The 13,377-nt window shown below is 37.4% G+C and overlaps 1 protein-coding gene across 6 annotated transcripts in view; it reads right to left on the reverse strand.

Annotated features, from left to right (window-relative positions):
* Positions 1-13,377, reverse strand: part of Hmcn1 (hemicentin 1) — a 441,079-nt gene that overhangs the window by 18,698 nt on the left and 409,004 nt on the right. For all 6 annotated transcript variants that reach the window (XM_074047247.1, XM_074047248.1, XM_074047249.1 and 3 more), the window contains 8 exons: positions 10,622-10,771; positions 10,189-10,326; positions 8,987-9,108; positions 8,288-8,525; positions 4,028-4,090; positions 2,999-3,118; positions 2,373-2,507; positions 53-166 (listed from right to left, as the gene is read on the reverse strand). In XM_074047247.1, the coding sequence (XP_073903348.1) occupies positions 53-166; positions 2,373-2,507; positions 2,999-3,118; positions 4,028-4,090; positions 8,288-8,525; positions 8,987-9,108; positions 10,189-10,326; positions 10,622-10,771 (1,080 nt within the window). The remainder of the gene's footprint in view (positions 1-52; positions 167-2,372; positions 2,508-2,998; positions 3,119-4,027; positions 4,091-8,287; positions 8,526-8,986; positions 9,109-10,188; positions 10,327-10,621; positions 10,772-13,377) is intronic.

Genomic DNA, 13,377 nt, shown 5'->3' on the forward strand with positions numbered 1-13,377 from the left:
ATTAGGAAGTTACAGAGGCATCATTGCTGTGAATTCAAAGTCCTTTTCTTACCCATGCATTTTCTGCCTTTCAGCTGATAACCAGGTTCACATCCACAGTGGAAACTGCCTATGACATTGAAGCAGCGCTGGTGACAGGGACTGGACTCTTGACATTCATTAATATCTGTTAATTAAAACAAATCTTTCATAATATGCTTCTAGAAAGCCTGAGCTAATTAATCCCAAATCACCAATGTTTAATTTTTTAGCAATGCTAGGTACTGAACCCAGGGCCTTGTACATGCTATGTAATCCCTCTACCACTGAGCTACATCCCTAGTCCTACAAATGTTTAATATTTGAATGATATTGCTGATGATCATGTTCAAGACCCCTAAAATTAATCCAATATATTTGCTCTCCTATGGTCTGAATAACTGATAGAATTAACTTCTGGAGAGAGTATCTCTCTTAACACTTCTTAAGGGGAGACATGTGCAAATGATTCAGAACTACATTGATGGAGTACTCTTTTACTTGAAGTATTTTACCATATGGTTCGCACTCCTGTTTCTAAGAAGCATCAGCCCTGGAATGTTGCAGACAGTCAGGAATGAAGATAGAGGGGAAAGAAACACAAAGGTCTTTTGCAATATCTTTTGCAGCTGATCTTGTTTCCCCATTCTTGCTGTTTTTATCCAAATGCACGTTTCTATCACCTTGTATCTGACTGACTGCAGTACTTTCAGTATTTCTTTTCCTCCGCAGTCACTGCCCAATTCTTCTCAAACATCATCTAGCTCATGGTGTCATAAAGATTGCAGGTCTGGGCTGGCAGAGTGGCTCAAGTGGTAGAGCACCTGCTTGACAAGCCTGAGGTCCTGAGTTCAAACCCCAGTACCGCCAAAAAAACAAAAAAGCATGTAGGTATGAAATCTTTAAACTTTTATGCACTTACCTGTGTTTTGTGCCTTCTCTTTTCTCCTTCCCTCCAAGCCCCAAGGAAAAGAGACCTCCCATTTAAGAAAAATGCCTCTATTTGCGCTTTTGCCCTTGGCACCCCATCTTTTCCCTCCTCACCAACATGAGGATTGTGGCTCACCAATCATTCCCTCCTCTTGTGCATTTTAAGTCCTTTATTTTTACTGTCATTTCCCTTCTTCCATCATAACACAATCCCCTCTCTGGTCACACTCATCTCAACATCCTGCCTTTATTTTTCTATTCCACATCCTTCAACTTTGTTTTCCAGTTACATATTCCTTACTACAAAAGTTATACACATTTTTCCTACACCTGGGTTGTCACATGTCTGCACATGATTCAATGTGTAGATGGACTATATTTTATTTATTCTTTTTATCACAGAGGTTTGGATCTACTGTTTTTTGGCTTTTGTGAAAAATCTTAATAGTAGTTTTGTTACTAATTGCCAAAACTTGGAAGCAATTGAAATGTCCATTAAGTAAAAGAAATAAACTGTGGTACAGTTACACAATAGCATATTATTCAGTGCTAAAAGAAATGTGCTATCAAGCCATGAAAAGACAATGAGGATGCTTAATTACTAAGTGAAAGAAGCCAGTCTGGGAAAAGGTTATATACCGTAGAATTCCAGCATACCGCATTCTGGAAAAGGCAAAACTGTGGAGACCATAAAAAGATCAGTAGTTTCCAGAACATGGAGGGAGACATGGGTACATACGTGGAAGACAGAGGAATTTCAGGGCAGTGAAATTACTCTATATGATACTATAATGGTGGATATATGTCACTATAAAATGGCACACATGTGTAGAATATATTACACTGAGAGTGAAGTATAATGCAAGTGATGGACTCTGGATGATAATATATCAATATATCTTCATCAATTACAACAAACTTTCCACTGTGGGCGGGATGTTTATATGTGTGTAGGAAGAGTGGCCAGGGGACATCGAGGAACTGAGACTTTGCTTTGTATTGAAACTGCTCTAAAAATAAAGTCTATTTTTAAAAATCCTGCAATAAGCTTTCTGGCCTATATTCAGTATTATGCAATGCATATAATGAAGTGAGTTCTAGTAGATCATGTTGTATGATCTATTCCATCAAATAGCAATGGACAAATATTGCCTCAAACCACTGTGCTACAAATATTTAAAATAGCTGTGGAACATTACTTCTAAATAAGAGTGCATCAGGAAACTCAACTTATGAAACGTGGAAACTGAGGTTCTGGTTTAAGTTCTCAGGAGAAACTGAAGTCCCACTGCTTCATAGCTCCCCATTCTCTCCCTTTTACCTGGCACCTTGCCTTTGGAGTTTCTTGGCAGAGTTTAAAGGATTCAAACAGGGGTCAAATTCTCAGCATCATAAATATGGAGAAAAAGCCTCCATTTTTGTACCTTGACAACTCAGACCATCAGAAGTTCTTCGAAAGCCAATTCCACAACGGACCACACAACGATAGGATCCAATGGTGTTGTCACAGTCCTGACCAGAGTGGCAGGTGTGTCCACCCAAAGCACATTCGTCAATATCTGCAACATAGGAAGTCATGCAATTGAGATGGGTTGAAGAAAACATAGCCTAAGAACCTGCTATTGAACAGGGAAGAAAAACCAGGTAACATTTGAAAAACATAAAGAGCAAGAAGGACTGAATTTTTCTGGTTGAGTCATTTCACATGGGTTAAACAGCAGACAAACTCACAGCAGCGTGGTGTGATGTCTTCACAAACAACCAATGAGTCAGATCACGTTAAGGTGGCATTTAAAATGCTGCTTGCTCTGTCTGAGATCTTGAGTGAGATGCTCTAGGCATCTCTGCATTCAGAGTGACCATATGAAGGCAAATCGGACAAGTATTCCCTCTTTCTTACTTTTTTAGCTCAATGAGGACCTTCCTGTTTGTGGCCAAGCTGTGGGCAGAAGTAGTAGGAAAGCAGAGGACTGGTATGTCACACTTTTCCTAGGTCAAAGATTCCCTGTCCATGTGTAAATGTGTCTATAGGATTTAGCTTTGTGAATACCTTGACAAGTTCTTCCATCTGCAGCTATGGTGAGACCTTTGGGACAGGAGCAATAATAGGTTCCCATGGCATTGTGACAGGTATGGGAGCAGGGATTCCCTGCTACACATTCATCTTCATCTGAAAGAAGAAACAAAAAAGGTCTAAGCAGTGTCTAAACCTCCACTTTATAGGAATTATTAAAGTCAGTCAAAACAACTGTTTATAGAAGCCAATGAGTTTGATCGAATATAACAGAAGACATGCTAAGTCCCACAAAATGGAACTGCTAAACAGAAATTAGCTTGAGGTCTTTAAGATACCAATTTTAACTCATTCTTCAAAGCATTCCTAGGAAATAGATATTTTTATTACTCTTCATTTTGCAGGACAAAACTCAAGAGCAATGAGGTTAATAAATTGCCCAAGGTGACTGAAGTCATTATTGATAGAGCTGGAATTCAAAAGCAGTCTAAAGACCACCTTGTTACCATTTGACAACATCACACTATCTGTCAGTGAATGAAAAGCACTGTGTATACAAAGTTGAGCTCCTTTAGCCATTTAGTTATCTGTTCACTCACCTGTGATTCTCTTGTACTAGCACTTGCTGGGACAAAGTTGGTTTAGTCCTTAGTCAGAGGTCCACAGTCCTGTCCTATCCTATGACTGAGCAGTTCCAAGGCTAGGTGACTTAGCATTGGATCATTGCTACCTCATGCCCATGGCAGTTCAGCTGCCAAGTGAAATTCAGTGTTTCTCTTGCTCACCTCACCTCTGTCCTTAGAGTATTATCCCTGACACAGGTGATTGTGGCCAAACTGAAAGAGCACTGGCTTTGCAACCTCACTTTAATTCAAATCTAGTCCTGACACTTAATGTTAAGTGATCTTACCCAGTTTATCTCAATTTCCTCGGCTGTCAACTTGGACATTTATAGGATTGTTGTCCTATAATTAAACATGTAGCAAAATGGTAATAGAGGTCCATTAAATGATAATCATCACTGACCTTTTTATAGAATGAAAAGCACTTTATTCTTATACTTACCAGCACAGAAGGGTCCAACGACATCTAAAGCAAACCCAGAGGGGCACTGATTACTACGATCTCCTACCACAGAAAGGAGAGCAAAGTTAGCTGACGTGTTAGGAAATCAGCACCTCATTTCCTTTCACTACCACCTTCTCTGGGAAGACACATCAAAAATGAAAACTATGATTCAAAAATGCAATAGGTGGAAACAAGCAAGAATAGAAAACTGCTTGTCTCTCAACCAAGAACTGATGAGTCCAGTGATAGTTAGCAAGCTCAATCCAAAGAAAATCAAATAAAATTATTTTATGATAACTAAAAATTGCCCAAGATAACTGTATGCCAGGCAGAGTTACAGACAAAGAGCTGATGTTCCAGCCATTTACCACTCTGTTGTATTCAAGGAGGAGGAATTCTATTTGCAAGCAACTAAAATAATGTGTGCTAGTGAAAAACAGAAACTCCACAAAGAAGCCCCCTCCTTTTATGGATCTTCTCCATTGGCAAGGTTGAGCATTGAGTTGAAGTACTGTGTGTGACTGTTTTCCTGTGCTATGTACTCAAAACAAGGAGCAACAAATTGTGAGAGATCAGATTTAAAATAGATGCTAAAAAAACTATACTAGCAAGAACAGTTTGGTAAGGAATCTCTTTTCCTGAGAGCACGTGCAAAGGAGTGGGACTAGGACAAACAGAAAAGAATTGTCAAGGGCACGTGCTGAGTGGCTATTGAAGTTTACTGTTTGCTTTATTTCATTTAAACCTCATCACTGCCCAACTGTCACCTGGTTTTCAGGTGAGGAATCTGAGACTGAGGTTAAGGAAGTTAAGTAAGCTAAGATGTACAGGAACAAGATTCAGGTGAAAGTCTGTTTGACTATCAATAATTGAATCAGTTGGTGATTATAATTACGTTCTGCTTATTTATTTATTCCTGCAATCCTTAATCTAACCAGTATGCTGTGTGGGGTGCCGGGCTGGGGATGTAACTGGAGGAAAAACGTCACAGAACACAAGAGCTTAATATTTCATAGCAGCTATAGCTTTTTGTTTCTAATTGGGAGACAGGTTTTTCCATGAGGCGGCATTGGGAAGTTGTTTTGGGAGATGCTTTGGTTGTCATGGTGATAATAAAGGGGACTATTAACATTTAATGAGTGGGGAACCTGGTGCAGGTTTTACAATACTGCAATGTGTAGAACAGTCTTGGAAGATGTGCCCCTTTTCCTGCAAGACGTCATGGAAGTAAGGAAGCTGAAATTATCTAAGCTTTAGGTCTGTCTGAGTACTGTACGTTAAATTATTTTCATATGATTTAAATATACAATGAGTTTCCCAGGAGTGCAACTGTCATATAAACTGCTATCTGATTGCCTTTTGTTTTATTCAGAATATTACTAAGAGCTCTTTAATGTACCTAGGCTCTCCCCCAAAAAATCACCAGTGGGAGTCTACAGATTCAGGTATATGACTGCTTCTCTTTGTCCAAAGCTTGTCATATTACAATATATAAAATTTGTTATTAATTATTTTCCTTCTTTATAATATAAATTATGTTATTTTGAGTTACAGTCATTATGATTTTCATTTCAAGACAGGTGAAATACGAAATATTTATCCATTAATAATGAATGAAAATAGACAATTTGAGAAGCATAAAATAAAATTCCCTCTAATCTTGACAGTTGGAACAGAGTATATTTGTTTGTTTTTGTCATTTTTATGAATATATACTTAAAAATCAAGTGTGAAAATATTATTAATTGCCAAGCTTTACTAACTAAAAAAAATTGAGCACTTATTACAATGCAGATCCTGGTCTCACTCCTATCAGAATTGGTGAGGAAAGACATGGGAATGAATTTTTGACCAGTATAAAAATTTCTTTGTAATCATTAGATGCAGGCAATCATCTGTACACTGCTTTTCTATCACTAGGTCAAAACATTTTCCTTTTCACTTGTTGGTAGTTATATTACAAATACTTAGAACAGCATCTAGTGGTCTAGTAGGCACTCAACAAATATTTGCTAAAATATGAGTTCAGTACTTCATAAAAACATTTCCATGATTATTTAAAGATTTTCATATAATTGTGCCACAATTTACATACTGACTTCCTACTTTTAGGACATTTATTAATTATTGTTCTATTTTAAATAGATGAACCTTCCTGACATTCTTCTTGGGCTAATTTTGTGATTTTTCTTAGAACAGGTTCTAGAATGAAAATTTGAGGATGAAGCTACCAAGAACATAAGCTTGCCCTCTGGTGGTCACTGAAAAAACAGCTTGCAGGTATGCAATGCTGAAATTCATAGAAATGTGAATTTGTTAGATGATAATTCATAGAATCATAGTGTCCAAGGATAGCAGTGGTCTTTATAAATGTTTCTTAATTTTGTGGAACCCAAATCATCCAACAACACCCTTACATATGCCACAGGACCTTGACAAAGTCCACACTTAGTTAATCTACATGACTGGGAAGAAAGTAGGTATGACTTTTCAAAAATCATAGTCCCAGATGGTTTGTTTGTTTGTTTGTTTGTTTGATTTATTTATTTATTTACTTACTTACTTATTTATTTATTTGCAGTTCTAGGGCTTGAACTCAGGGCCTTCACCAGCCCTATTTTTGTGAAGGTTTCTTTTGAGACAGGGGCTTGTGGAACTGTTTTTGCCCAGGCTGGCTCGCTTGGAACTGCGATCCTCCTGATCTCTGCCTCCTGAGTAGCTAGGACTACAGGTATGAGCCACTGGTGCCCAGCAAGATGGTATATTTTATTTATAACCATTGTCTTCTGCCCAGTCAAAAAAAGGTAACTATCTTTTTTGTAATTAAGTGGAGTACTTCAATACTAGAAACAGGCTAGATTTAGAAACTTAGGCACAGTTGGGGAAGAGAAAGTATAGGTCTTCATTACAGGAGTTCTTTTCTGTTGTCGAGCCTGAATATGCATGACTATTAAATGAGGAGGTGGTGGTGATGGAGGAGTTGAGGAGGTGTGGAGCTATGGGTTTCAGTAGGTATAAGGCTTCACTAATTTATGGTTCTCTTAAAAGATGTGGACCCATGTGCCAGATTACCATGATCTCAAATTTGATGATGTGTTATGGTAGATGTTGAAGAAGAAAATGTTCAGATGAATAACTGATGAGAGCAAGAATAAAGAGAAAAAACAAAGTTTTAGTTTGTTTTCTTTTTGGCTAAACATGCTATTTAGAATACACTTGGAAGGATTTTAGAAGAGCCAGCCCACAGCAAAACACACACAAGGTTAAGGTGAATCCTTTTAAGTGAAGTTGAAAGTTCAAAGCTACAGTCGCACATGCAGTGCTACAACATGATAACACAAAAGTGGCTCCCAGCACGCAACCGCACGGAACATGGGACACCAGCTGCTCTGACGCCTCCTATGACTGGAAAGGAAATCAGCAAATAGACATCAAGCAACCAACCACCAGAGGGGTGCTGCTTAGCTGTAGAACTGTGCTTGGAAAAATGAAAAACAGTTCAAAGATTATAATTTCCACAAACAAGAAATGACAGGATTACAATTATTGCTGCAGTTTTTAAAAGCTGCTTTTGCCTAGGTTACCAGATGTTCTAATTTTGTGTCTGGGAAAGTTTTATTATAGTATTGTCCCTTTTCACACTCAATCGCACCCTGGTTTGTGTGATAAATTTTATGGCCAGATGGTGTCTCAATGTGAATTATTTTATTTTCTTGTTTTCTGTGTGTGTATCTGGTTGATCTAAGCTAGTCTGTCTGGCCTTCCTGAATGACAATATCAATGTGCTCAATAAACAGAATGAAAAAATATTTTTTAAAAGTTGTTTTTAAAATATGCAAACTTTCCTTTTGACTGTTTTAGTTTAAAACACATCTTTACATTATGTTTTAGGAATCCAAAAAAGCCCCTTGACAAATATAAGATTCAGAAGAATAACAAATTGAGTTTATCACTCAAAGGAAAATTATTCCAGCATATTATGTATTTTTAATACTGCCCCAGTATATAAAAAGGAATAGCAACTGCACAGCATGAAGAAGCACACTACTAAACTAAATGCACCACCTGGGCTGGCTTTACCACAGGGCTCTAGCTACAACACACACAGACAAGTCAGCACATGCACACCCAATATCATGGTGCTATGTCTAGGCCTTTCATGACCTTATTTGGAAGAGCATCAGTAAAATTATTTTGACCCTTTTAGAAAGGACTACATGGTAGTACAAAGATATGGACTTTCCTTTATCAAATTACCTTTGGAAATTGAAGCATGGATTTTGAAATCCAGTGTCTCTTCTAACTGGTTATAGTCCGATTCCACAGAGGACGCGTGAAGTGTTTCTACCAAGAAAGGCATTCTTCCCCGTGCCTGATCGTAGAAAACAGTGTGGTTCCACGTGTATGGGACACTGATGCCATCGATGGTGAAGAGCCGGGTTGAGTAGGCATAGAGCTGCCCAGGACCTGTCTGAATGTAGTCCTCTGTGTAATCCTAAAGAGAAAGATTTGAAGATTAACAAGGCTCATACTACCTTTTTCTTAAGTGAAACGATGAGATACAGCATGATTAAAAAAGAATCTTAGAGGCTAAAAATCGTTGTAAATAAAAATTTAATTGTACATACACAGTAGTCAGGGAATAACTGCAAGTTTGAACCTTCTAATTGTAACTAGTTTAGTTTTATAATTTGCTGTCATAAATTATAATTGAAGAAGATACTCAAAATTGTTGTAGGTCATGAAGAACCACTCAGGGGGGTTTAAAAGACTTAATCCCTGAAGATTTTTAAACAAAGACCAGGTAATTACTTATAACCTCAGTGGGTTAGACCATTACTCTCCAAAGTGAACAGGGGAAAGTCTGTGAACTCTCTGTGCTTTCTATGGGCTGTTGACCTGAACCCTTGTCCTTACTCTAATGAACAGTGAAGAAAAGTTATTGTGGCATGTTACCTTCACGCTGACGTCAGCAGGTGACTGAAGCTGCAGGACATAGCCACTCACAACGACATCGAGCAGCAAAGCACCATGGGAGTCCAAGCCCCGGGCAATGTGAGTCATACGCAAGATTTCTCCTGGAAATTACATTGCATTCATTTCCACAGATCAAAACACATGATTTGTGTAAACACCAAGGAGATTTAGCTAGCATAACAGTTTCAGCTGTGCTATTTTTATTCAAGCTTGAATAAATATAGATGAGAGAATTAAATTAGCATTTAGCCCCACAATTAAAGAATCAGGCTGATTTAATTAAGTTTTTCCTAAAATTTCTTTTCTCTAAAACTTTTTCCCTCAAGTTTCTTTTAATTTGATTATGCAAAAGATCCCATACTTTCAACTCACAAGCAATAACAAAGCACTTCTACAAAAATGGACTGCCTCTGAGAAGGGACCAACAGTTTCACCAGACAGACTGGCAAAGACCACAAGTCTGGGCAGAGGCCTTTGTTCTTATTTGTGCTTCAAAAAGTACCAAAAGGGCATCTTAAAAAGCAGATGGCCATGAAAAGGCCCACTTGTCTTCTGGGCCAATTAAATACTAATTAAAGACAAACTCTCCCTCACTCTTAAGTGCCCTTAAAGGAAATTGCCACCAAGGCTGACCAACTTTGAAGAGCTTGAAGTGGAACTCTATAAAGACCTCTGTGACGGAGGAAAGGGCCATGAAGATATAATACAGGGATAAAGCAAAAAGTCCTTATATTTCTTATATTTGCTCAGTTTTCTTTCTTTCTTTCTTTCTTTTTTTTTTTTTTTTGCTGAAGAGTCATTACAAAGTATCTTACTTGAATCTCTAGTTAAAGACAATCATCTTTCATTAATAGTAATGACTCATTTTCTCTCTTTGTTCACTCTTTAAATCCTCTTTCAGGACATAAATAGAAAAGATATAGAGAAGTGGAGAGAAATTTTGTGGGGGGGCATAAAAGTTACTACACTGCTTGAGAACACATGGCTTCTTATAGACCTCATGTCAGCATTCATTTCTAGAAAAATATAAAATTGCTGTTATATTATTGTTGATAAGATTGCATCAAAAACTTTGTGGATTCTCTATGGGAACATGTAACAGATTTTTTTCTTAACCACCACCCTTTATGGCAATCATTTCTTTTTTTAGTAATGGAATATTCAGTTCAGCTGACACTAACCAGTTGCAAATTCCACTTGTGTCTCTCTTTTGAAGACTGCATTGGTGAGGGTAAAGCCATTGACTGCTTCTCCTGTTTCTTTTGCTGTTGTCCAATAAATGGGATTTAGAATAGAAATGATCTTTCTCATTGCTGGACCTAAAGAAAAAACATAAATAAGGAGACACAGCAGAATATTTATAGCCATTTATTACTGCTTTCATGCTACATCATTCACAATGATGAACATGAAATAATGTGGCTTAACGCAAAATCAACACCAGCGCCTCATGTGTCTGTAGGAGTTTATGGCTGGGAGAGGGCTCAAGAGTGTTTGTCATACTGATGACTTAGTAGTAGGAGTACCCTGTAGAATCTTCAAGTGAAAGTAGTAAGATAAGAATATATGTTTTTAAAAAGAATTTTATAAGCTTTTATAACCAAAGAGACTTACCCAGACTGCGAGGCACATTGGTAATTCTGGCGTGTATTGCTCTAGTGTCAGAGTTAGGGCTATCTGTTATTGTGGCATTAAGGAAAGCAATTCCAAATTCAACATCATTAATATTTCCAATAACACTTCCTCTGGCTCGCTGGGGCCCACCTATGGGGGAAAGAAAACATTTCTGGCGAAAGAAGCAATTCTATCAACATTACATGAGGGAAGAGAAGGTCAATAGTCAGAAAGGCTACAAATCTTTTCTCAAACATAAAAAAGTCCTATGACACCTGAATTTAGAAGTGAAATGAATAAGCTCTTAAAACACTGTGCTTTCATGAAACACCCATCATCCCCCATAAATCTAGGATCTTTCCCATCTATGTACATCATAGCGTTATTTCATAAGCCAAAAAAATCTAATCAGTGTCTAGTACCATGACCAAATAAAGTATGTGTTTGTTGATGGTGATTAAATGATAGTGATGAGAGTTTATTGAGCAGGTCATATGCAACAGTAAACACTCAAGATGGGTTAACTCTTTTAATCCTATCCACAATCCTATGAAGTAGCTTTAAACAGCCACAGTTTGAAGAGTAGGAAAATGAAGTTGAAGAGATCAAGTAACTTTTTCATGATTACAAAGTTAGAAAGCGAGTATCTGAACACATTATCTGCTAAGCATCAAAACATGTGCTTTTGTTTTTCTCTTTGTGTGGGACATATTTATTTATTTAAATAAAAGTTGTACATATTTTACACTAAAAAAAATGAAGGAGAGGAGGGTAAAATAGGTCTCTTTTGGGAATGCGTACCTGTGGGAGATGGTGGGCATAAGGAAAGGGTAAATGAGAGTGAATATAGTGGATGTATTTTGTAATCACATATGAAAGTAGAATGAAACCTGTTGAAATTGTTCTAAGTGGGGGCAGAAGAGAAAAACATGGAGGGGGTAAATCTAACTAAGATACATTGTAAGCACATATGTAAATATCACAATTATTCCCTTGTAAAACAATTATATTTTTTATTAAAATTAAAAAATAATGAAATAAAAGCAAGGACAAAAACCACATAATCTTCTCAATACATGCAGAAAAAGCCTTTGACAAAATTCAACACTGCTTCATGATAAAAGCTCTGAAGAAACTAGGAATAGAAGGAATATTCCTCAACATAATAAAGGCTATATATGATAAACCTTCAGTCAACATTATACTAAATGGAGAACAAATGAAACTATTCCTGCCAACGTCAGGAACAAGACATGGATGCCGGCTGGCTTTCCCCACTCCTATTCAATATAGTTTTGAGATTCCTAGCCAAAGCAATAAGATAAGAGCAAGAAACAAAAGTGATTCAAATAGAGAAGGAAGAAGTAAAACTATCCCTATCTGCAGATGACATGATGGTATACCTAAAAGCCCCTAAAAATGCTACCAAAAATTATTAGAAATCAAAGTAGCAGGATACAAAATTAACATACAGAAATTGGTAGCCTTCCTATATACCAACAATGAACAGACTGAGAAAGAAATCTTTACTAAAGCCTCAAAAACAGTAAGTCACCTTGGAATAAATTTAGTGAAGGAAACCAAAGACTTTTTCAATGAAAACTATAAACCAATGAAGGAAAAAAACTGAAGAAGACATCAGAAAATGGAAAGATCTCCCATGCTCATGGATTGTTAGAATCAATATTGTGAAAATGGCCATACTACCAAAAGCAGTCTAGATGTTCAACACAATCCCTACCAAAATTCCAATACTTTTCACAGAAATATAAAATCAACCTTGATGTACATATGACCTCCAATAGCCAAAGCAATTTTGAGCAATTAGTCCAATGCTGGAGGTATCACAACACCTGACTTCAAACTACACTACAGAGACATACCAATAAAACAGAATGGTATTGGCACAAAACAAACAGGAAGGCCAATGGATTAGAATAGAAGACCTAGACATAAATCCACACATCTATAGCCAACTGATCTTTGATAAAGGAGCCCAAAACACACAATGAATGAAAGACAGCCTTTTCAATGAATGTTGCAGGGAAAACTGGATATTCATATGTAGGAGCCTGAAACTAGATCCCTGTCCTTCACTCTGTACCAAAATCAACTCAAAGTGGATCAAAGACCTCAATATAAGTCCTGAAACTTTGAAACAATTCCAGGAAGTTATAGGAAATACACTGGAACATATAGGTATACGGGACAACTTCCTAAGTAGAACTCAAAAGGTTCAGCATCTAAGAGAAAGAATGAAAAACAGGTCTGCATCAAACTAAAGCGCTTTTGCACAGCAAAGGAAACAGTCACCAGACTCAAGAGACAGCCCACAGAATGGAGAATATCTTTGCCAGCTACTCATCTGATAAGGGACTAATATCCAGAATCTTCAGGGATATCCAGAATCAACATCCCAATGAGGAAATGGGCACATGAACTAAACAGGGAATTCTCAAAGGAAGAGGTACAATTGGCCAGTAAATACATAAAGAAGTGTTAGACTTCCCTGGTTATAAAAGAGATGCAAATCCAAACAACACTTAGATTTCATCTCACCCCAGTTAGAATGGTCATATTCAAGGGCAACAACAACAACAAATGCAGGGAAAACCCTGTCAGTGGGAATGCAAATTAGTAGAGCTACTATGGAAGGCGGTATGGGGAGTCCCGAAAAAGCTAAAGACAGAACTGCCATATGATCCAGTGATCCTGCTCCTGGGCATCTACCCAAAGGAGCATAAGTCAGGATACAG

This window comes from Castor canadensis, chromosome 11 (assembly GCF_047511655.1).
Source record: "Castor canadensis chromosome 11, mCasCan1.hap1v2, whole genome shotgun sequence".
Classification (NCBI taxonomy): domain Eukaryota; kingdom Metazoa; phylum Chordata; class Mammalia; order Rodentia; family Castoridae; genus Castor; species Castor canadensis.